Consider the following 24,447-nt stretch of genomic DNA (forward strand, 5'->3'; position numbering starts at 1 on the left):
GCAGTGGGAGAAGCAAGGACTTGTTCAGTGGGAGGATATCAAGCTAATCTCTGCCTTTACACTGGCAGGCTTTCCTGCAGAAAGCTATCATGGACAGTGTTAGTGCAAAGAGGAGCAGCAGGACTCCTAGCTCTGTGCTATTCTAGACAAGATGCAAGCTTGCAGCTCCCACAGGTATCTGCTTGCATTTCTTGCTGTGCTGCATCTGTGTGCCCAGGGCACAGAGCAGAGCATTCCTGCACATGGCAGCTGTGCCCCTGCACAACACTCTGTGTTTTAAGGGTTCAACAAACCCAGCTTATTGCAAGGTCCCCTGTTTCAGGGCACTTCTCACCCAGATTAGGAGTGGACTGAACACCGAAGGGTATGCAATAGTCTTCTGTTTTCCTTCAGAGACACACCAGCTTTATCCTTAGAGGGAAACAGAAGTTCTCAGGCAATTCTGTTCCTGACAAACGCTGAGCAGCCCATTCTTGATGACCCAGGACCTTGTTGGGGACTTCAGAGGGCTCTGTTTTCCAGAGGCTAACTGCAGTGAACAAAGCGTTCCTGGCCTGACCTAGATTAGCATTGAAAGGTGAGGTGATGCTGTCTGCCACCACCCAGCTAAGGCCTTCTAAAAGGCAAGTCTGAACAGAGGAGCAGGGAACTGACTTGAGGAAAGACCTAGGTGGGAAAACTACAGTTTATTGTGCAAGACAATGAGGGAGTAAAACTGGCTTGCCCTGCCTAATTAGGCCAGTGGACTAATTAGCTAATGGGAAAAGCCTTCCCAGTGTGAACATGCTATCAGAAGCGATTAATTAAAAGTCTTGATAAATCCCAAGCTAGACAAAGTCTTTGAAGGTTAGTGTGAGGACAAGAAATAACCACTGCATGAACTCCAGCATCGTGTCCCTTGGCAGACCCACAGCCTTCTCCATGCAGCCTTTAAAATAATAAATGTGCCTTCAAATAAATTATACAGATATGGACGCAGCAGCGTGCAAGCAACGAACGAGGCTTGCGAGGCGCTAGACTGTTTCAGCCTTCATGTGGCAGGATCTGTTCTTCCTTACCGGTATTTAGATTGCAGTTCTCTCATTTGTTATTTCTTTTTTTGAGACAAATTTCTCCCAGGAGAGTCTGGATTTCTTCTGATTGATCATTAGCTTTACAAAACCAGTTGCTGTTGCTGGAAACTGTTCCTATTGCTTTGACAAACCAGCCTTTCACGGCTTTTTCTTACCTTTGAAAGTGATTCTTTTGCCCTTTTGCAACAAAAGTGGAAAGATACCCACTTTTCCTCCCATGTTAAGACAAACGATCAAACGCGGGTGCTTTTTTCCTGGAATATGATCCTTGTTTATAGCCAACCTTTCAATTTTCCTTCAATTCCTAGAAATTAACAAAACTGTGCTATGAAGAGATGACCCACACAGCAAGTTGTGATCCCCCTTTTCCAGCTCCTATTGTGTTCATAAGCATGTGGGCAGAAGCTTCTCCCGTTTGAGTGCTGAGGAAGAGCTTGCCACCACTGCCCTGGCTCACACAGAGGTGACATGAGTGTGTCAGGCCTCTGCTCTCACTGATCTATGGTAGATGCCACTTTGTAATGGACCTCCGAGTAGATTTTACCCTACGGTTTATATGCATGTGGGATTATCGGCAAATGGGTGTGCACCCATGTGTGTATCTCACTGATGAGGTTTGCTTGTGAAGGTTTTAATGGCTTTCACTCACAGAAGATGAAAGTTGACATAGCAGTGGCTACTGTGAAGGTAGTTTTGGTGTTAAGGGGAGGGTGGTTGTGCTGCAAAGTTGCGCACTGTGGTCTGTGCTTGTTGCTGTATGGCTGCAGGACTTGGGAGAAACTCCTGTGTTGTCAGGGTCCTTAACTGCAATACTGGTGAGCTGCTGGGCCAAGTCCTTAGCCATAAGCTCTCCTCAGCTGTGCTAAAATCCACGCCTCCAAACTGTGAGGAGGGATACAGCACATCAATGAAGAGGAATTACTGAGCAGCCCTTTGTCCAGCTTAGCTTTCTGCTGTGAACATCTAAAACAAGTTCATTTTGAAATAGATAGCTGGTGAGTTCTTCTGCACTGTGTCACCCAAGAATAGCACTTATTTGTGTACAGAAGAGACAGAGGAGCCAGTTCCTGCGAAGCATTAATTTTGTGCCTGTCCTTCCATACACCCTTGATTCTCTAATTCTGCTGAAGCTGTTCTTTCACTGGGGAAAACAGGGAGGGTGGGGAAAGGTGCTGTGTATGGGGCATCTAAATGCGTTTGGTTGCTGACTGGACGTTGAAAATGCCAGCATGGATGGGCGCCTGGCAGTGTACTGCACTTGTATCTTTGGAAAGCGAGTAGCACTCTTTGTTCTGATGAGTCTGTTTTCACTCTTAGACTTTTGTCAAAGTGGGGTTCTCAGTGTGTGCTGTATCCTTAAAGTAACTGGGAGGGATTTCACTTGGCAGCCCACTGAACATTGTAAGTAACTGTTGGTGCATCTGCATTTGTTGTAGCATCCTGGCTGCAATACATTTAGCAGAACATGAATGTGTTTCCCTTTGCATTAGAGGAACAGATGGTTGTCTTGAGCTTGAGCGTTGGTGCTTTAATTATAATAATTCTAATAGTAATGCAGTTAGAGTGGATGCTGGTCCCAGGACATGACCATCCCTGCTGTTATCACTTGCACTGGTCTTGCAGGCAGGAGATGGTTCTGCGTGTCTGTGCAGACCTGAATGTCTGTGCTGTAGTGCAAAGATAAATACTTTCCAATCATGCTGAAAAGCTAATATAGAGAAGATTTCTGATGGGGCACCTTTTGTCCTGCTGACTGGTGCTGACTTCAGAGGAGGTGAGATATCTGCTGAAGTGGCCTTGAAATGGAACAGCAGGGGAAATGGAGTGGAAGTTCCCTGCAAAGCTGGTGAAAGAACAGCCTGAAGCTGAAATGTCATTCAGTTGCAAAGGAGATGAAAGTAGCTTTTCCTTGAATACAGCCCCTTTCTTATACCTCCACCTATGATCTCTGTGGCTATGTATTTGTCAGAAATGGTTTTCAGTGTCCTGATGTGGTGGGTGTGAATAGTTAGTAAGCTCTTTTGCTGGCTTTCTGGGCAGGTGGGAATAAAATCCAATGTCATTGATATCCCTGCCATAAAACTGAGTCTGGCAGCTCTTACTTCTCACACTTGGAAGAGTAAGGCAGAAGGTGTGATTTCTTTAGCATGGTGATGAGCTGTGCACTGTAACAGGAGCATTCTTTCCAGGGGACTGCAGCTGGACAAATGCACTGCAGACCCACTATGTGCTTTCTCTGTCTGAGACAAGGAGATTTAGAGCTGTGGTACCCGGAAGAAGCTGTGTTTGGGTCCATCTGTCCTAGTTTTGCCTGGGGTAGAGTTAATTTTCTTCCTAGTAGCTGGGTGTAGTGCTGTGTGATTTGTGCAGAGAACAGTGCTGATAACAGCTCCCACCGAGGCAGGGAGAGTGAGCAAGCGGCTGTGTGGTGTGTAGCTGCCTGTCAGGTTACGCCATGACACCATCCCATCATTTGGTTTTCTTTATTTCTCTCAGAGATGACTGGTTTGCATTGTAAGAGATGCATCGGGGATAATGCTTGTTCCTCTTGAGTACTGCTGGTGGTAGGATGTGAGACCAATAGATCAGCTGTCTGTGGGGCTATCCTTTGACCTTGCATTGTATTAGTTTCTCTGCTGCATTTATTCTCTCCCCATTTAAAATTGGTTTTGCTTTTAAGTGCTTCTCCAAGCTGCGGGATGCTACTGGCATTCAGAAATTCTCCAGTTCCACCACAGTGAACACAATTCTCCTGCATTCTCTAGCAACAAGTGTTTTATAATTCATTATTTCAGTAACACCTACATTTTCAAACATTTGTGAATTGTTTAGACATATTAACTATAAATTCAGAGCATACATGTCTGCTAATGCATCAGATCTGTTCCTCATGCCTCTTGTGTTTCCCTGTCTTCATCACAATTATGCTGTATTAATTACTTCAGTGATAAACAATGTCTGCCTACAGTTGTGTTGGGAGTATCTTGGGAAGTAAGAAGATAGCTAAAATTCAAAGCAGGGCAACGCAATTTTGGTATGGAATATAAAAGTGCTGCAAAGTTACACCTATACCTGATAAAGCACCTCTGTTTCAAAAGATGCTCTGAGCTTTTCTCTTCCCTCCAAGTAGTAAATGACCTGCATTAAAACAGTTTAGGTGAGCAACAAAACAAGTCTATACACAAGCAGCAAAAAGAAGGAAATAGAACGAGTCCAGAATTACTTTGTGAAGCAGCTTGAAGCCTCATAACTTCAGATCTGTGTTCTGAATCATTGTGCAGAAGAAAAAACCTTTGTCCATGCGAATGGGTTAGGATAGGCTTTAATATGAACGGGTGACATGAAGTCTGGCTCTTGGTTGCTTGGGTTTTCTTTGTGATAAGGACATTTTCTTTTGGGGTCACCTTTCCTGTCACCCTTTCCAGTGATGCTTTCTTGGAAGTGGGCCAGGACAGTTTCACCCTGGGAAGCCATGTGAAGCCAGTGAGCAGAGTTTTGTGACCCTGGAAAATATGGAAAATATTTGTTCTCTTCTGCCAGTCTTCTTCCTTTTCCTTAATCTCTGAACACTTTCATGCATAATCTCACCTATAATTATAACCACATAGGAGTATAGTGCTTAGCAACTTTATTAATTAATATTTATTTGTTGATATGATTTTCATTTTATCTCACTTAGATTAAAAAATGGATTTTTATTTGCCTCTGTTCAAAGTCAAGAATGTAGTGTGCATTAAAAGAACAGACAAACCCAACCCTTTTTCTATATGGGGAAAAAAACCAAATCCCAGTCACAACCATGTTCAAGTCTTCCCAAGTATGTAATATTAATCATATTTAAGGGGTGAAACTTGTGGAGTTTTAACTCAGAACTACACAACCTTTTTAGGTAGTTGTGGAAGGGAAAGATCGGGGGGGGGTACGTATCCACTTTGCTGTCCAGCTCTGGAAGTCTGCTTTGCAGAACTGTACTTGGTGAGGTTTAGGTGGCTGGAAAGGTATAACATGAGGGACTGTGGATTGCATCCTCCCCGTGCCCCTTTGCCAGTCCAATCTGCTCAGCCTGTGGGCAGGGGCTGTGCATGGGTATTGCTTTGCCTGTGCACTCCTATACCAACACAAGTGACTACTGCATGCTTTGCATTCTTACCAAATTTGCAACTTCTATTAAAAGTGACTCTGTCAGCCCATGTATTTGTATAAATAGCTTCCTTAAAGACTAAAGGGATGCATGTTTTACAGTGTTTCTCTGAGTGAGTGGAGATGAGCCTTCAAAGCTGGCTTGTGCTGACAGACACAGCCAACCAAGATGTTTGAGCTGAACAGCAGAGTTCTTACATGCTGACTCTTATCCAGATGCTTTATTGAAATGTGCCAGTTAAAGAAAGAAAGAATTATTACATCTGTAGGATACCAATACATCATCCTAGCTCATGTCTTTATCTGATTAAGCTTTTGATTTAGATAGTAATCTTTCACACCATTCAGAAAACTTCCCTGAACAAGGGTCAGGAAAGACTATGGGAAGCGGAGCACTTGTTGACTGTGGCAGCCCAGTCTTCTACAATATTATTTCTCATCTAATTCGCAAAGCAAGATAACTAGAGGGTAATGTTTAGTATAAAATCATAGATGCAACCCATCTGTGCAAGTTTTAACAGAGCAGGTTGTAAATCAAGCAATGTCTCTTTACTTACATGTGGCTTCATTTCCTGCTCTGAGTAGATAAAAGGAGTATAACAGGGAGCAGGTATTACTCAAGTCAACTTTACACATTCTTGGCTATGATGCTTCTCTTGGGAATGTTTCCTTCTCCAAAGGGCCAAATCAGAACTGCCGTCCTGAAAATGATGCCCAATTAAGAAACTACAACATGGAAATATTAGGAGAGAGAACAGCATGTGTTCCTTAAAGGACTGTAGCAACTGTGGAGAACAAAACAACTGGACTAGCTTCCTGGGGATATATTTAAGAATTCAAATGTGAAGTAACCTCAGAGGAGTTGGTTGTACAGCTGTGTACATCATCAGTGGTGCGGTCTGGTTTTGCTCAGCATCCAACACCTTCAAGCCAAAACTTTGGGACAGTTTTAGTAAGAAAAATACATCGTAATTACACAGTTGTTAAAAAAAGTACAATTTGCTGTCAGAAGCGTATCTGGCCAAATTGTAAAGGCTTTTTTCTCTCCTTCCATGGCTAGTTTTGTTTAAGACCTGCTTTGCAAACAAAGCCGATAAAGCCAGGCTATTTTACTTCAGAAAGTGAAGGAAGATCCTGCAGATTTATCGGCAAGGCTGGAGGTATTTTATTAACACCACTGTGGGGGAAGCCTGATTGTGATTTGACTGGAGAAATTTCACAGTTTGGCAGTGCTGCCTGGCAGGCTTCCTCTTGATTTTCAAGTGAGTGGATATTAGGATTGGTCTGAGTAGAAAGCTTTGTTCAAGTGTGAACTTCAACTAGAAGTGAAACCTGTGAAATTTCTTTAGATCCTTATGGACACATATAAATATTAGTTTGGAAGAAACCAGTAGCTACTGATCAGTGTAGTCAGTGTTTTAATTCACATATCTGTTCTGAATAGAACTTTTCCAAAAGCTTCTGTCTAAATTTAAATGGACTTTTTATAGTAACCACCCAGTAATACAACATACTGAAGCAAAATGTGCTGAGCATATGAAACAAGCGGGGTTACTAAACCATAAATAAATCATCGGTTCAAATAAACTTGCAGTAGCGATAGTGCCCATTTAAAGAAAATGTACCATGTAAAACAAAGGGTTTCAGAATTAAGAATAATAATTAAATTCTTAATCACCAGGAGGCAACGTTTCTTTTCTCTTGCAGCCAAGGAAACTTTAGCAATGCAGGATTTCTACTTGTCTAGATGCAACCCTCTAACTTCTTCATAGGAGTCATATTGGTAGTGTGAAGTTGACATAATTTTCCCCTCTGCTTGAATGGGAAAGTTAAAGGAAGATACAAGTCAGGCTGTTTTTTTTTAGGAAGAGAATGCTTTGACTCTTAATTTCTCTTACATAAGAAACTACCATGTCCAGATTTGGGTCTTGGAATTGGAGTTGTGTGGAATTGGAACAAAAAGCCAAAATTCCCTGAAGACTGAAGAAGGTTGATTCCAACTTCTCAAAACACTTTGTTACTGCTGAAACAGGAAAACATGTAAATGTGCATATAAGGTAAAATTGAATATCTGCATATAGGTAAGTTGAGATGAAGTGAGCAGAAGCACATTTACCTATCAAGCTAATTCATTTAGTCATTTGCTGCAGAAAACTGTCCAAATATCACAAAAAGTTTCCAATGAAGGTTTTGGATTTTGGTGCTGCAATATTTCCTTTACTTGCTAGAGGACAACGGCTTTGAAAACTCGTGTTCCTAACTGCCCCACACAGTTGGGAAGAGGACCTGGACAGCTGAGTGTTCATCTCCCAGTTCTGCCCATGGGGTCACAGCTTCTTCAGCCTGTAGGCAGCCGTGCCTTGGGGTTGCAAAGCTCACCCATGGGAGGAGCGTCCCCCTGGGATTTGGCAGGAAACACAAAGGTGATCCTTTTTGTCTTATGTCTTGTACAACAAATCATTCTATAAATTGTGGAGGTTTTGCTTTAGACAAGAAGTACATCACATCTGGGTAACCAGGTTGTCTTCAAGTATGGGTGGCTTCATCCACCAGTTATTTGTGCTATTTTTCTCTCTTGGGAGCCTCATGCCTGCTGCAGCTCTCACTCAGGCAGCATGGTTATGGCTTTCTCAGAGATCACTGAGCTAACTTAGGCTTAAATGATGCAGGATTATCCTGGAGGAGACTTGTAGAGATCTGTCAGCTTTGCAAGCACATATTTGCTGCGAACACATCCTAAATATTTCCTGGCCACCATTGAACCGTGGGCTCCTAAAGCATCAGCTCATGTCAGGCACAGCATCTTCCCTCCTTGCTTCGCTTCAGCCACTGCTTTCTGCCATATTTTCTCCTCCAGTTAGCTAACTTCTTAAGAGTAAGCTTTGTGCATCAACTGTCTTGGGAGATTTTTCTTACAGATTCACTGTAGTAGTGTTTGAAAATGAACTCTCCCATTAGAAAAGCTGCTATGTTTTATTAGTTTTATTTATAAGACTCTGGTGTTCTTGGGTGTGTGTCCGGGAGGAGTGCTCCCTTAAGGCACATTATCTCCCTCTTGCCCAATACATGTTTTCTTGAACTTTTCTGTGAGGCACGTCCTTCTGGCAGCTGTTGGCAGTGGGGCAGGAAACCAGATGAATCTCATTGTGTAATTCTTGTGGTAAATAGTGATCTTATTTACCTGACTTCATGAACACTTCTTGCTTCCAGTGGCACTCAGAAAGTCCAAGCCATTACTTATATAGAGAGCTGAAAAAACAGGGTGCTGAACCAAAAGAAAACCAGTCAAAATGTAAGCTTTCTACAACTTGTCCAAGACACCATATATTGTGACCCTTTGCTTTAGTGTTCTGTGTCACTCCTGGGGAAGTCTGTTATTTATTATATTGAAAATAACTATTTGAATTCATCCATTGTAGATGTATACAAGTATGTTCCACATCAGGAGGGAGAATTTAAAGTTACTTTAGGAGTAAGTACTTTTCTGCAGGTTTGTGTTTTTTTGGGGGGGGTTTGCTTTGTGGTGCTTAATGCACTTAATCCTCCTAAAACTTGAAAACCAGGCAGGTCATGCCTTGTGATGAGATGAGGCAGAGTTTGAAGAATAGAAAAACACTAGAAATAACTTAACTTACTATGTTACCTGCAATCCCCTGTTAAATACATCCTTCAAAACCATCTTTAAAACAATGTTCCAGCAGCATTTAGAGCTCTCATGCTTGCTTTTAGTACTCCAGGATCAGCCCTGTTGGGAATGTCACAAGTAGGGGGGAAAAAAACCAGGTGAAATAAAGCATTTACCCTTGAGACTTGTCAGTTCTGAGAAGGGAAGTACCAAGCGGGTGGGTTTGCCTACAGCAATATCAGGTATGTCACCACACTTGATTTTCCTTTTCCTTTGCTGAAAAACAGAAGAAAGCAGCAAGAGAGTGTGGTAGAAATGAGAAGAGGGGAGTGGTAAGGATATGAAGGGTTCCCTGGACTGTGGGATGTAGATTTATGGGTCCCATAATAGGACTCATGTTTGCAAATGTTTCTGCTTTTCCTAGTTAGAAGCAATCGTCCAATTTTGTTCTCTTTAAGAGAAGGATCATTTATGCTCTCAGCATGGATGCTGTTTCCAAGTTTCCACATCCTTGCAGTGTCTCAGCAATCCCTTGTGAAGATGAAGTGTTTGTTGGATTTTTTTCCAGATGAGGTTGTCTGGTGTCCTCTATTAAGGCATCTGTGACTGTGTATCTCTGGGAAATGAGTGTAAGTAGTAATCATTCACATGATACAGTGTGCCAGAGTTGAAATCTGTATAATTCTCTAAAAGACTGCATAGGCCATTAGCTACAGAGTTGAAGAATTTTGTGGCTTCTAACCTGGCCTTTAATGTCTAGTTTTGTCTTGGTTATTGTGTGGGTAATTCACATTATATCATTCAAGTTGCCAGAATAATCTCCAGAGTACTGGTAAATTCTGGATTCTGTTTTGCCCTGTGTTAGGGATTGGAAGAGTTCCTGGATAGTTAATCATAATTATCGTAATGTCATTTTTTGAGCTTTTGAATTATATCCTCTCAATGTGTGACTCTTGCAGCAGCTGCAAATACTCACGTGCACACAAGACCGTACCTGTGGAAAGAAATGTGTAAATGATCAGGAAATCACCCTTAAGTCGAGCTTTTCTTCCATGGATTTTAAATAGCGTCAGCAGAACTGTTATCTTCCAACATGTTTTCACTCTTTTACATAATACAGAGAAGAATCAGCTTTGCCTTCCTTTACAACAAAACCCTCTGCATGGATACTAATCCCACTAAATTCCAACATGATCTTTTTAAACCGTTTGCTTATTGCAGGAGAATGTCTAAGTGAGGGAGGGTAAATACTTAGAGAAGAAAAAGGCTTGAAGCTAATGGGTGTGTGATATGGACGCATCACCTACGAACATGCTGTAGGATGCACTATGGTGACATAAGGCACAAACTATTTTTCTCATCATGTGCCCAAAGGCTCTGAACCTGACACTTGAAAGAAATGGCAAGCTTGGGTTTGTTTTCAGAGGGCTTGTTCCATGCAGTCTCTGACATGTTACCCTGGCTCAGGGTCTCATGTTGTGAACTGAGCATTTTAAACTCCAGCTTTGCCTATGGAGAAGTGAAGGAGTGTATGCTACTTCTCCTTGTAGAGGTTACAGTGATTCAGTGAGAACTGACTTTGGCTTCCCGTGGCGTGACAATCTGAGGGGGAAAAAGCCATTATGAAGCCTGGCTTAAATGGCTAATGTGAAATGCAGATGTGTCATTTTGCACTGCCCCAGTGCCCACAGAGGCAGGTCTGAGCCTTCTGCTGCTGCCATGGGTCTTACCTTTTTCTTTGAAAGTGTCAAAAGCAGAAGCAAGTTGCACTTTCGGGTCCCTAGAGGGAGCATGCAGTGCCTCATCCCTGTGGCTACCCCAGTGTTCCCCTCGGTCTTTGTTCCCTTCCCCACTGTCTCCTTGTTTTTCTGTTCCTTCAGCCCAACATTATATGCAGACAACAGCCAGAGAAGTGGGAGGTGGTATTGTTTTCCTTCTTCCATCTCTGCAGTCTAGAGCTATCACAGTAGGCTGGAAGCACCATACTCCTGCTATCATATCCATCACAGCATGAATTTGAGGGTGGCTTCTGAATTTGAAATGAACTAGCAGCAGTTCTAAGCATCGTCCTGAATGTCCTACTCTTGCTCCTGTGTTTTCTGTATTTGTTAAATTCAGCCTCATGTTAGGATGTTGTCTTGCTGGCTTTGCAGCAGGAAGGCAATGCAGTAGGAAAGGACATTTTACTCTTCAGTTTCCTCTGCTTTCATCTTTGATGCCAGTCTTTGCAGTCACATCTGTGAGTACTGCAAGACAGTAGGAAATCCACCCAGTTGTGTTGCTGTAGGTGCTTAGTTCATCCTAGCAGTAGTGTTTGTCTCAGGCTTTTTCTCACTTAAAACCCTTATGTCATCTTCGTGTTATTCTTGAATGTGTTTCCTCCTGCCCTACTTTGTGTCCCAAGAATGAAAAAGTTAACAATTGACATTAAGGGTTTTACAGATAACTGCTTGTTTTTATTACTTCCTGCAGGAAGAGTTTGAGAGGAAAGATGCTCAAAGGTTGAGAGGAAAGGTGCACCAAGCTGCAGTTCGGCCTGAGAGGGCATTCTGGCTCCAGCCAATTCTTTCGCTAAATATTCTTTCCCAGCTTTCATTTCAGAATATGACCATTTAATACTGGAAGAAAATACAGCCTCCTGTTCTTACTCTTAGGTTGTCCCCTATTGGCTCTCAAACTTGTGAGACTTCTGAAGTGTTGAGATGCGTGTGTTTATGTTTCCATCCAGGGATCAGGCAGTGGTTGGACTGCATGTCCTCAAATGAGCACAAGATGGTCATGTGTTACAGTAGAAATCCTTGCTGGTGAAAAGTGAAGTCATTCATTTCCTAAGTTTGCAAAACCCAATTCTTTTGTGTTATAAAGAAGAATAAAATAGTGGTTTTGACATCTTCAGAAAAGAAGGTTTGCATTTAAAACTTTCTTGGAAACAGAAATACTTCAGTTTTATCAAAAAAGTATAAATGAGCTTGAGATCTCAGTGAAATATTCTGCTCCTGTTTTCTTCATTCATAAATTCCTTCTTGGTTGATGCACTGGAAGTTTCTGAACTGCTGAAGAGCAAAGCCAAATGCTCTTGTTCCAAACAGAAAGTCGTTTGTACAACCTGTATACTGGAGTGTGCTAAACAATCAGAAAGCACGTGAGAAAAGAGCAGTTCAACTTGTTGCCAACCCTCCCATTTTCAGGTTTTTTAAATTACAAGGTTTCTGTAGTTTCTTGGATGGAATAACACAGATCCAGATCCAACAAGCAGTCTGCCTTCAGTGCACTGATAAATTGTTCTTCATTTTCTGGAATAGGTTAATTTCATTTAGGTAAGGCAAGGCAAAAGGAACAGGCTTTTTGGGACATTGCCAAGTAAGAAGATTAAGTCAGCATCAAATCCATTAGTGAATTGATTTATCTACTTTGGCCAACACCATTTCAGCCTCTTTGTCTTGCCTTTTTTTCTCTCTTGGGTGGTAATTTAAGTAATTCACAATCTTGCATTACATAGTGGTTGCTCTGCTTAAAACTAGGTTTACTGCTCCCTGAATGTTTTTTAAGCAGATCTAATTCTGTTTTATCTTTTTCATGGCAACTTTTTCTTCTTCTATGAATGTACCAGTTCTTTGAAAACGCATGTGACGTTGTTTCTGGGAATATGCAATCCTAATTGTTGTAGGCTACTGCAGAACACGCCTGCAATGAAGTTGCCCCTTAATTGCACAAGTATACATGTCCATTATTATTCAGTGTCAGCTCTGACCTTTCTTTCAGAAGCCCTGTTCCTAGTCTTCGTAGTTGGCCTTCCTGTAGTTGTCTCACCAGTCTTTGTTTTTCCTCGTTTTAGTTTCCTACTGATTAGAAGATTGGAGCCTTGTGAACAACAGTTATGGAGTCAGTTGAAGTCAACCTCTGACAGACACTTTTTCTGCCTTTGGTGTATTTATAATATGTCTGTCTTTTGTGGATTCTTTGCTAATTTCGTAGGCTTGGATTTTGCAAGTTCTATCAAGAAACGCGTATGACATGAAGAACAACTTCTCAACAGTACTGTGATGTTACATCTGATTTTCTTGGTCTTTAGTGTCATTCATACAGAAGATGCATGAAACGTTGAGCATCAGAATGAAGCCAGTTTTCTTGTCAGCTGATGCTGTGTCATGGGAGTGTGAACTAGTCTGAACTAGACTGAAACTTACCCTAGTCTGGTGTTTTGTAACAGCTGAATTACCTGGTTTCATGAAAAACTGGAGGACACTCCATATGTTTTCTAATGAGTGCAATCACTCACAACGCCCCTGCTCTGCTGGGGACCAGTTTCCATTGTGTAGAAACTAATTTATTTATTTATTTTAATGAATCATCCAATTTCCTATAGCATGTGTAAAAAGTTGGCCTTCAGGAACAAAAATTACTGGGGAAAGGCAGGCAGTGTGATCAGACACACTTTGTTTCTCTAGGAAACCAGGCTGAAAGCAAGAGAGATGAACAGCACTGATACTCTGAGATTTATACCTATGAGGGAAGAGTGTATTCATGTCCAGCTGGCATTGGTAGGTTCTTTTACTGTGAACACCATCTTCATGTGTTGGGAACATCTGTGTTTTTTTGTTTACTAGTAAAGATATAGCAGCAGCTCCATATCTAACAGCTTGTTCGTATCTGGAGTCTCCAACCATGCATCTTTATTCTTGATATTTCCCTGAGGAAGATGATGACAGACCTGTTTTATGTAATTACTGGAATTGACTTGCTGGAAGTTGACATTGCTGTAAATGCTGCCATTATCCCAAAGCAGCCTCTGTGTGTGCTTTAGACCATGCCTGTCTTTCAGGCAGTCTGAGAAACTTGCAGCATTTACCATAACAGTGATTCGCAGTGCCCTGTCTTCCATAATTGCCAGATGATATGAGGATTGTGCAGAAATTTCTGATTTAAAAAGCACAGATAATAAAGTGAAGTAAAAAGAATAGGTGTGCTCCTCTCAAAGAACACTCCAAGGTCCGTAGTGCAGCTGTAGCTGCTCCTTCTTTGCAGATGCTTCAGTAGGTATTGCTTCCATGGAGCCACATCCCTTTTGAGTCTCTGCCACACAAGCTTAAATGTTCCCATGCTGAGCACAGGGAACAGGGTCCTGCAGTGTGGTGTGCTGCACATGTGTATCAGGAGCATAGGGGGCATTTTTATCTTTGATGAAAATTTCATTGCTTTTGCTCTTAGTGCTTCAATGTTCTTTGCTTGTTCCTTTCCTGAGGAGGTACTGCAGTTACGTATAGCAATGTCTTGTACAGTTTCTGGCAGTTTTAGTGGCTTCAGTCTTGTTTGCTGTTATGTACTGCTATTGTCATGGCTAGGGTTACAAAGCCACACTGTTGTACATAGACAGCAAAGCTCTTTTGCTCACGTGAGCAAGTGTTCAGTTTTGGGAAGCCAAGAGGTTGTGTGTGAGCTTTTTGTTAAGTGAGACCCACTGAGAGATGTGCAAGCAGCAGGAGCCTAAAGGGGAAATCAAGGCTGGACCTCAGTTCCTGAGGCCATGGTCTCTGGGAACAAGGAATTAGCTTTAGGCTCCAGTTACAAAGAGAGAATTGTCTACGGGCTCTGTGTAACCACCTCTGTTCCAAAATAGGAACCATAAGCCACATCACTGCTTTCTCAGATGCTGACCTATGAGTCCATAGGGAGCTTCTACCTGTGTCAGGAGGACAACAGCGTGTTTGTTCTCATGCAGTGTGATTTACAATGGACCTTTCCAATTGTCCCCTAGAAATCAGCTGGGGAGTTTTCTCTGGAGGAGATCTTCAGGTACCTTGCAAACTGGCCCAGGCTGCAAACATAGAAGTGTTGAAAGTTTGGGAATGGACCATGATCACATTCAATTGCATCCAGCTTCAAGCATGAAACAGTTCAAAGTCAAGTGGAAGCTGAAGGCTAACTGCTGGATGCAGCAATCAATTTAGGAATTAGCCAAGGGTTCTTCTTACTCAGACCATTGTTGCTATGAATCCCCAGTGACGTTAACCCAGTTAGTTCTGTCCTTTTCCAGGGCCAGCAGCTTCAGACACCTTTAGCAGCAAAATGTGCTTCTGGTACCACGGTGGGGTAGTGACTCCATCGAGTTGCATGAAGAATGTTACCTACTGAATTGTATAGTTGCGTGCGCTGCAGCTCAGCATTTCATATCTAAACCCCTTATGGCTTGGGAGACTGGGGGAAACACCAGGACAGGTAAATAGGGCTGTGCTTCTGCCAGTTGTATCCTTCTTCTTTTGGTTGTTCTTGCATATCACAGGCTCCTGAGCATGCTCTGCACAGGGCTGTTCAAAAGGAAGTGTTCAGTTTGGGAGAACTGCCCAAGAGCCAAAAGGTGAACACATCAGAATTGTTTTATGTTTCTATTCTACCTTCCACTGCACAACACCCTTGTACTTTTAGACATCAGTGGAGGCAAGGAAGGCCAAACTTCTGCTGTCAGAGTAGGAAACCAAAATATACAGAGGCAGTGGTTTGCTCATGCTACATGGCAGTTAACTGGGAAAAGTCCTGGCTTGTAAAAAGTATGGGTCCCTTGTTTGTCCTTACAGTCAGTGCTCTAGTATGAGACTAGGTCTGCTTAATTAAACGCAGAATGATCAATTCCTGCCCTCTAAAGAAATACAGAACAAAACTTGTCAGCAATGCACCCTCATGCTGTGGGATAATCTGGGGTGGGCTGGTTGGTTATGCACTTCATCTGGTTATTTTTTCAGTGTTTATTTTGATCTTGTTTGAAGCATAATCATCCTGTCCCTCTGGAGATCAGCATCCTTCAGGCAAATTGTATAACTTGGCTTGCAGGATGCTTTTCAGTCCTGAGCATTTTTTGGTAGCTGTTGCAGTACCTCTACAAAATCAACTTCAGGTGTGACTCGTGTAAGCCTTGTGCTCTTCTGTTACCCCCTGCCAATCCCAGCAGCCTTCCTGGGTGAAACCACTGCCTGCTGGTTTGGAGAATTTGGGAGTGCTGATGCTCTGGGACAGGTATGGCCTCAACCTATCTCGGAAGAAGGAAACGCGTGGTCTGGCCCAGGATGGCATTGGTATTGTTGCTACAGAGCCACCAGCACCCTCTGTGTTGAATGTTTGCATATTTTTAAGGAATATTGTAGCATCAAGTGAATAATGGTAAAATTCAGTCTGGTAAGATTTATTACTGCAATATCGCAGGGTTCCAGCTGATACCAGATTAACATATTCATAGGATTTTAGGAACTGCTTGAGTATTAACAGTTACCTTTTAATCTGAAATCTTTGCAAGGGTCTCGTGTCACTTCTGTGCTAATGACTCAGCCTGTCTTTATAAGAGGTTGAATTTCTTTACATAGTGTTTTGAGACTAAATATGAAAGAGGGAAAATGACCCTTAATTTTAACAAGTTCCCATTTGGTTTAACAGCTGCTGTGATTTCTGTCTTGTCTTTTCGGCTGCATTTACCACTTTGGCAGTGTGTTTTTGGCTGTCAGAGTCTTACAGAGTTCTAATGAAGTGCAACACTTTTTTCTTTTCCCCACAGCTGTTATTTGTCATTTGATATAAATCTTCCTTATTAGAGTTTTGTTCCTGAATAAATGATAAAAAGACAATATCAGAAGGCAGTGCTGGCATAAGAGCTTCTGCTTTGTTGCTAACTTCTGTTTGCTTTTAAGATATCTGAAACTCTGAAAATTGGAAGTTCTTCTGCACTGGTACCAAAACACAGCCAGCCCTTAATAAAGGTCCAGAAGAAGATGCAATTAAAATGATTTTTATTCAGTAAAGAGTGAATGTCCGTCTACCATCTGTGTCACACCAAGGGAAAGACCACCTCCTGCAACTTTTTCCCAATGTAGTAAGTGACAGAAAGAATGCTATGGAATCATGTGCACACGGCTGGTCTCTAATATTTACCCTGTTCCACAGACTCCTGAGCTCAGATACAGATTTGAATCTGGCTAGCCTTAGCCAAATGAAAGATACGAATCTCCGGGATATAAACATTGTAAATGATTGCTGCGCTCAATTACAGCAGCTGAAGGCGTGGCTCAGATATGGTTTTGACAGCAGTACAATTAGAAGGTCATGACTTAAAAGTAAGTCTGAAATCCAGTAATCCAGCCCTCCACCTGGCACTGTAAGCAATTCCTTTCTTTAACCATCAGCCAAAATAATACATGGTACATAACAAAGTAAAGGTAACTGAAGTGCTGAGGAGCTGGTCTTTTCTACTTCATTTAATACTGTGATGGCTTTTCGCCTCCTCCTGGAATCAGACGTTTCTCACAGGTCCAGAGGAAAAGGCAGCTTTCATGCAACTGTGGTGATACACTGATGAGATGGCTAATAAGGGAGCTTGCAGTTGTGATGCCAAAGTGATGTCTGAATGGCTGGTCATGGAAAGGCACAGGAGGAGGCAGTTCGTGCTGCTGGCTGCCTCCTGCTCTGCCTTAACGTTGTTCCCGTGTGAACACAAGGCTACCGCAGCACTGAGCACCCACAGTTTTCCCATAGAGCATGATGCCAGTAAACCAGGTAATAGTTGGTAGCTCACAGCTTGCTGCTGTTCTCTGGCTTAAAGAGTGTGCTGAGATCTAAAAGGTTTTTTGCCAGGAAAAGGTTAAATTGTTCTGGAGTTTTATCCTTTTGTCTAGGACCTTCCTGGCGTCCTTAAATTGGATATTTCCATGTTCTCTAATCTTACATCCTAAGGGTGCTGTGGGCTGGCAATACCTCCTGTTCTCTCCATTACCCTCTGGATCACTTTATGCAGCACAGTCAACATTTGAGACCAGCTGGCAGCCCAACTGCATTGTCTGTTTAACTGCAGGAAACCATCCTTTATCCCCCTCTGAATCCTGATGGAGCAATGATGACAGATAATTGATGGAATGCTTTTTCCTTTCTTTTGTTTATTCCTCTCTTTGAACAGACTCCCCAGATACGCAAATAAAATCCTTAATTAAAATTTGTGGATTAATGAATAGAACAACAGATCTTTTTCTTTTCCTGTTGCCACAATATCACAGAGTTTCTCTGCTTTTCACTTGTGCTCCCCTGTCAAACATTTTCAGCTGTCAAAACGGGCAAGTACACGCTGGGCTGTTGTACAGGCACATCAGATGCATCAGTGCTTTTTAGAATGTTGGAAAGAAACAGCAATTTAACAGTCTGGGATTTCGCATGTGCTGTTTTGTTGCTTGCATGGAGCAGTGTCTTGTGCCATAGTCCCCTATAGAAGGATGGTTCTTCATGCTCTTTGGTGGGGTAAGCACCATCTTTGCTGGAGTGTTCCTTCAGATTTTGTGATGTAAGAAATGCTTGTCAGAGTGAGGGCTGCAGGGTCAGGATCCCCCAACCTTGTACTACTATTACCTGTTTAAATTTATGATCAATATGATCGGCATCTTTGTATTATAAAAAGAAAAAGACTGGTTTGGAATTGTTTTCTATAAACTGTCACTCAGTTTGCAGAACTGAGCATGCACTTCATGTCTGCAGACTGGAAGTTGGTGCAATACAAGCGAACGCACAGCAAATGGCAGGTAAAAACAAACAAGAAAAGGAGGCTATCAAAGCTAATAAAGAGTCTTGTTGCATGCTGAATAAAGCTTTTATGATTTTATCTTTTTGCTCAAGGCCAAGAGTACATTTTGTTTCTGTTCTGCAGTGAGCATAAGCTTTGGAAGGTTAAACAGAGAGTATTAGGTTATGGTAAGTGGTCATCAGAGGCTTGCTTTGCAGTCATGGCCTGTTAAGTTGTTTACTGAACCCTTATTTTGTATCTCTGTGGTTGATGTGAGTCTTAATTCCAGTTTATCTCACTTTAAACATGAGTCTGTTGAGTTTTTCATAAAACTTGAAAGGATGAACATAAAGTTTAAGGTGCTTTTTATCATAAGTCACAAATAGTAAGGTGTCACCACAGAAATACCAATCATTATGCCATTGTGTATCTTGGCAAGTTTTATCAACACAGGGTTTTATACCCGCTGTTCTACAACTGTCAGTTACTCTGGTTGCATCTGAACAGATGTCAGGATCTGCTCTCTTCTGGGAAGAGGCTGGGACAGTAGCAGGCTGGTCATGCAGTGAGCCCCCATGGCACTCATGTCCATCATGCTTATGGGTCTGCTGACCTTGATGCTGTTGCACATGATCTGTTTGCCTCAAAATGCTGTGTTGGGCACTTGCTATTCGGGAGCAACTCGGCCGCCTGCAAAGTGGCTGGCAGGAAGGGGCAATCTGGACAGCAAAGCCCTCTTTCCTCCTCATATGGAGCAGAAGGTGATCTGCAAACCTGGCTTTTTGCTTTGGTGCATTTCCTGTCACTCAGGACGTTTCAATTTCAGCACTGGGTTTACAGGTAAGTGTTAACTCCAGGCTGCATTGAGCATCTGTAACTTATTAACCTGAAGGAAACAGTACTGTAGTATTTCAGCAGGGATTGTGAGCATGAGAGAGCTTTATATGGACAGCAGAACAAGAGTTTTGGGTGCTTGCTTCGGACATTCTGAGACGTAGAAAAATAGCCAATTTTCAGATATTTTTTTACACATCCCTGATGCGATTTAACCCCACTTCTAGGTTTAGGATACCTAAAGCACAGCCTGTGTGTGCCCAAAGACAGCCCACAGCTGTCCCTGTGTGGGAACAGCAGGGAGAGGCTTGATCTCTGCAACTGCAGCTTGTGCACTGAGGGATTTCCAACAGCCTCTTGAGGCAGCAGGGCCAGTGACCCTTGTGTTTGTGCAGTGACGCCCAGTTAATCACTCTAGGAGAATTATGTCCTTTTGTATGAAAGCCAGGTGCTGTTCAGGGAGCCTGCTGTTGAAGACCTTTATATATGTGGTTTATCAATTTTCAGAACTCACTGTGGTATTTCCACATTTCCTAGCACCAGGACTTGACAGTAAATCCTCAGATAAACTGTGATGTTGGATAATCCAGGTGAAATGAGAAGCAGGGCCAGGGAACTGCTGCAACACAGGAGCAGGCTGTTGAAGTGAGCCAAAAGAGGATTATTGGAGTTTGGGAGGGAGGCAAGGAGCTCAAAGGTACAAGTATTAGGGCAGAAGGTATTCTGGGATAAACTCCATTTTGTATTACTTGCTCATACATGCTTAGATCGTGCTCTGCTGCTGGGCTTTGGGCTGTTCCATGTTTTGATTTGTTTTCCGAATCAATTTGTGGCTTACACTGTGATCAGTATATCGTACCCTGGTAATCTATGGCTTTGTGTTGGACCTCTGTAATGTGAGAGGTTTTATAGTTGCTCTGAAAAGGTGGCCAGGTCAGTATTACCAGTGTGCTTGTGACCCTCGCTTTCCTCCACTAACCATGCCTCATTGTGTATGACTCCGTAACTGGGTAACAAAGCCAGCAACTGGGTAGTAATAACAGGATGGAAAATGTGAAAGCTTGTGAGGAAATATACTCACATGCCAACAAAGAGAAAAAGATACATCGGAAAATAGTGTCACGGAAGCAGATAATTTTAAATTTGAGATAAAGTCCAGCTGGTACTTTTATGGGCAGGACTCCTTTGGCTTATAGTGGAAAAATGTAAAAAAACCCTACAGTAGTGGAGACCATTGGCAGGAGACTGCTCTTTACCTTCCCTAAACGCCACACATCAGATGGCTTCCCATTCTGCAGTGGTTTTTGGGAGTGAGGGTCCAATCAGAGGACAAAGACACAAGTCTTTGGCCACAGGGTGCAGCACATGGTGGTCCATAGCAAGCTAGGGACTGCAAGGCTGAAGCAGTGTTTAAGTCAAGTGACTCATTTTAATAATTAGCCAACAGCCAGTTCCCATACTTTGAAGGATGTGTTCTGCTTCAGAGGCATGCAGTGTGCCCCTTCTCTGTACTCATGCACTGATTTTCAGGACTGACTGGCAAGTAGCTTTTATATGGCCCCAACCTTCAAGTTCATCTTGCCAGAAGAAAAGTATGAAGTTGACCACATTGCCAAATAAATGGAAGATGGATTTATTTCTGTGAAATAGTACTGAGTGAACCTTTCTGATCTTATTTCCAGGTATTCATTACCCTGCCAGGGTGATAGTTCTTCTAGTTGGTAGGACAGCCAAGACTGCAAGGTGAAAGCACAGAGCAGGGGATGGCACATTTGCTGTCTAGCTAGAAATGGAGATTATTCTTGTCTTGATAAACTCCTCTTATTTCTTTTCCTGATGGAGCAACATGCAATGAAGTGGTGTCAAAATAATACGCACAATACTGCGCTCTTGGATTAAATCCAAATTACTAAATCTATCCTAGGAATATTATTTTTACAGATACCCCTGCCACCCCAATATTTCTACTTCAACTGTTCAAGTCAGTGAAGAAAGACTGACAGAGACTGCTCATTGCTCCCAGCAGCTGGCAATGATGTGAGGCTGATAATTTTCCCTATGATTTTGCTAAACTTTGGGTTAAATCCACTGATGTGCTGTCTTAAGTAGGGAATATCCAGCTCTGTTCTGCTTTGCCTGAATCAAGCCTGGGTGTTGAATGTGGCTGTCTTCAATCCCCAGCAAATGCAGAGGCTTGCTCTCCAACCTCCTGTGTATGTGAATGTGTATCCAAGTGGGACAGGTCTAGTGAAAAAGGAGGGTTGTGACTCCATCAGCAAGAGTCTGTCTCCAGCATCCCCTGGAAGTCTCCTATATTGGGTTGCTGATCTGTCTGTCTCTGTTTTGCTGTCTTGAAAACTGTTTTGGAAAACCTTTTCAAAAGGAAATCCTGGTGCTGGGGACACATTTTGTGTGTATTTTTGATCAAATGAATAAAAGATTTGCTGCACAAGATTATTCCTTCTCTAGGGTGCCTGCCTGAGCACTGAGCCTGACCAGAGGTGGTTCTGCCCTTGAGAGTGAGCATAAATAGAGGTAATTATATGGGCACCAGGTTCAGTGACTACAATTTAAAAAGCTCTAAGTGAGATATTAGATCAGCAGCACTAAGGCACAGCAGCCACGGAAGTTGTGTGCTGTGGTAAACCTGTGTATGTGAAATCTCCCTCTAAAAAGTTGTCAACACTTTGCATCACATCTGCTAATACTTATTTTTAAAGGACACGTGTGTCAGCTGCCTCAGCGCCACACTGCTGTGGGCTATTCTCAAGTCTGGACTGTGTTCCAGTCAGTGTGAAGTGGACTCTGCTGCCTGATATGAATGGTTGACTTGTCCTGATAGTTCTTGTTGGCAGTAAACAACTGCAATGGCAATGCGGCTGTGATTTCTGCCAGCCCTTGCGTGTACTTTCCAAATAGTGAAGCCAGTGACCAGGCTGAGCTGAGGTCTCAGGGAATGCTTTCATGGGAACTACAGAAAAAATATATTTTTAGTGTTTTTTGTATAATCTTGTAGACATCAGGATATGATTGTTTGATGAGAAGGCTCAGGTGTGATCAGTCACCTGGGATGTTGCATTGTAACACCTAGGGGCATAGATAATAACACCTTAAATGTGTTAAACATAGCTTTTCCTGACACTCCAGTGATATTTATTTTCCTGCTACTGTAGATAAACCTGAAGGTAGTAGAGTTAGAAAAAACAGCCACTTTTTCTAATGTACAGTCCTGTGACTGTAATGTAGAGCTCCTCCTGAAATGACAATTTTTCTGGTCATCAAAAAGCTGAATATTGACAGATATTCTTTCAACATTATAGCTGATCCTGTAGTTACAGCAGTTCCCAAAAGGTATCAAGGTCCCTTTATTAATTCCCTCCCCTACTTTGACTGGCAAACTGGACAGAAAGGTTTTTGCCTACCTAAAAATACACCACACTCAAATTGAGCAGTAGCATGCTGGCTGATTAACAAGGAGAGAAAATCATTCTTTCCTACACAGCTTAGTGGAACACAGGACCCTGATCCACAGCTATAGCTGAATTAAGGGTAGCACTTCAAGTTTAGAATTTTCCTGAGAAGGAATATGCAGGTTAATCATGCGTAGCTACTCTCCAGTGCTGTCATTAGTGGAACTAAGTCTTATTTTCTAGGCTTTCAAATTCCAAACGGATGGTAAACTGAAGCCCACGAGAAGAGCTCAGCCTCAAGAGGAGTTCTTTAGTGGCAAGTTGTCTACCTGAACTTATGCTAACCTCTCACCGTCTCTTCTTTTTTTGTAGGCAACATCTTTGTCGTCAGTTTGTCAGTTGCAGACCTTGTAGTTGCAGTTTATCCATACCCTCTGATCTTGAGTGCCATTTTCCACAATGGATGGACCATGGGAAATGTCCACTGCCAGATAAGCGGGTTCCTGATGGGCTTAAGTGTCATTGGATCCATTTTCAACATCACAGCGATTGCAATCAACCGCTACTGCTACATCTGTCACAGCCTTCGGTATGATAAGCTTTTCAACCTGAAGAACACCTTCTGCTATCTCTGCTTGACCTGGATACTCACAGTGGTGGCAATTGTGCCAAACTTCTTTGTTGGCTCTTTGCAGTATGACCCCCGGATTTACTCCTGCACCTTTGCACAGACAGTGAGTACCTCATACACCATCACAGTGGTGGTGGTTCACTTCATCGTCCCACTATCCATCGTGACATTTTGCTACCTGCGGATCTGGATTTTGGTGATTCAAGTCAAACACCGGGTGAGACAAGATTGCAAGCAGAAGCTCAGAGCAGCTGACATCCGGAATTTCTTGACTATGTTTGTAGTTTTTGTCCTTTTTGCTGTGTGCTGGGGACCATTAAATTTTATTGGCCTTGCTGTTTCAATTAATCCTTCACATGTGCAGCCACACATTCCAGAATGGCTTTTCGTCCTGAGCTATTTTATGGCCTATTTTAACAGCTGCCTTAATGCTGTGATTTATGGGCTTCTTAACCAGAATTTCCGGAGGGAATACAAGAGGATACTGCTGACACTCTGGACTCCCAGGTTTCTGTTCATCGATCTGTCCAAGGGTGGGACAGAAGGGATGAAAAGCAAGCCATCTCCAGCTGTAACAAACAACAACCAAGTTGAAATGCATTTATGAGTCAGAACAGTACTATTTATTCTGGATTACAGTTGTATATATAGTGCAGAAGAGCCTTTCTATGTGTGCATTTCACAGCTGGTGTTGCTGGGCTGCTCATGCAAGGAAGGAGTCTGCTACCTTTCATGTTTAGCTTATTGCTGCGACATCAAGGCTTTGAATAGTTTTCAGAATGGAAATGACTGATCTTTATTTATTTTATTTTAATATGCCATCTTTCACCATGTGCCTATCTAATAGGTTTGGTTGCTTTTGCCACAGGCATTCAGTATGCATGGAGAAATGCAGTTATGCTTGAAATGCAGTCTTCAAGAGCTGGCAAAATTGCTGTATATTACAAACAAACCCGTCTCCCCTCACTCTGAATTCTATTTTTTAGCATTAACATGACCCAAACTAAGGCAAATAAAGTGGAATCTGCTGGCTTTTCGCCTGTTCAGTCAGGTACCAGTAGCAACCAGCAGGCATACATATGGGCATGATGACGTCCAGTGTGTGTGCATTAGTTTTCCTTTTTTTTCTTATAAGGTTTAGAAGCTAGCCTGTGCCAGATGTGAGGCAGGCAAAAGCCAGACCTAGCGAATGTCTGATGCATTCATCT

The 24,447-nt window shown here is 42.5% G+C and overlaps 1 protein-coding gene across 3 annotated transcripts in view; it reads left to right on the top strand.

Moving 5' to 3' along the window:
- The window catches only part of GPR50 (G protein-coupled receptor 50), a 50,738-nt gene extending 26,507 nt beyond the window's left edge, over positions 1-24,231 (top strand). For 2 of the 3 annotated variants that reach the window (XM_061358006.1, XM_061358007.1), the window contains exon 2: positions 22,981-24,231. In XM_061358006.1, coding sequence (XP_061213990.1) covers positions 23,079-23,846 — 768 coding nt within the window. In that variant the 5' untranslated portion in view covers positions 22,981-23,078 and the 3' untranslated portion in view covers positions 23,847-24,231. Of the gene's footprint in view, positions 1-18,230; positions 18,384-22,980 lie in introns of those variants that run through there. The other variant, XM_061358005.1, reaches the window with a different exon arrangement.
- Positions 24,232-24,447: the final 216 nt, after the last annotated feature.

The sequence above is a fragment of the Neopsephotus bourkii genome, unplaced genomic scaffold (genome assembly GCF_033783945.1).
Source record: "Neopsephotus bourkii isolate Nb327-2 ecotype Australia unplaced genomic scaffold, CSIRO-AGI_Nbou_v1 NB_936, whole genome shotgun sequence".
NCBI classification, from domain to species: Eukaryota; Metazoa; Chordata; class Aves; order Psittaciformes; family Psittacidae; genus Neopsephotus; species Neopsephotus bourkii.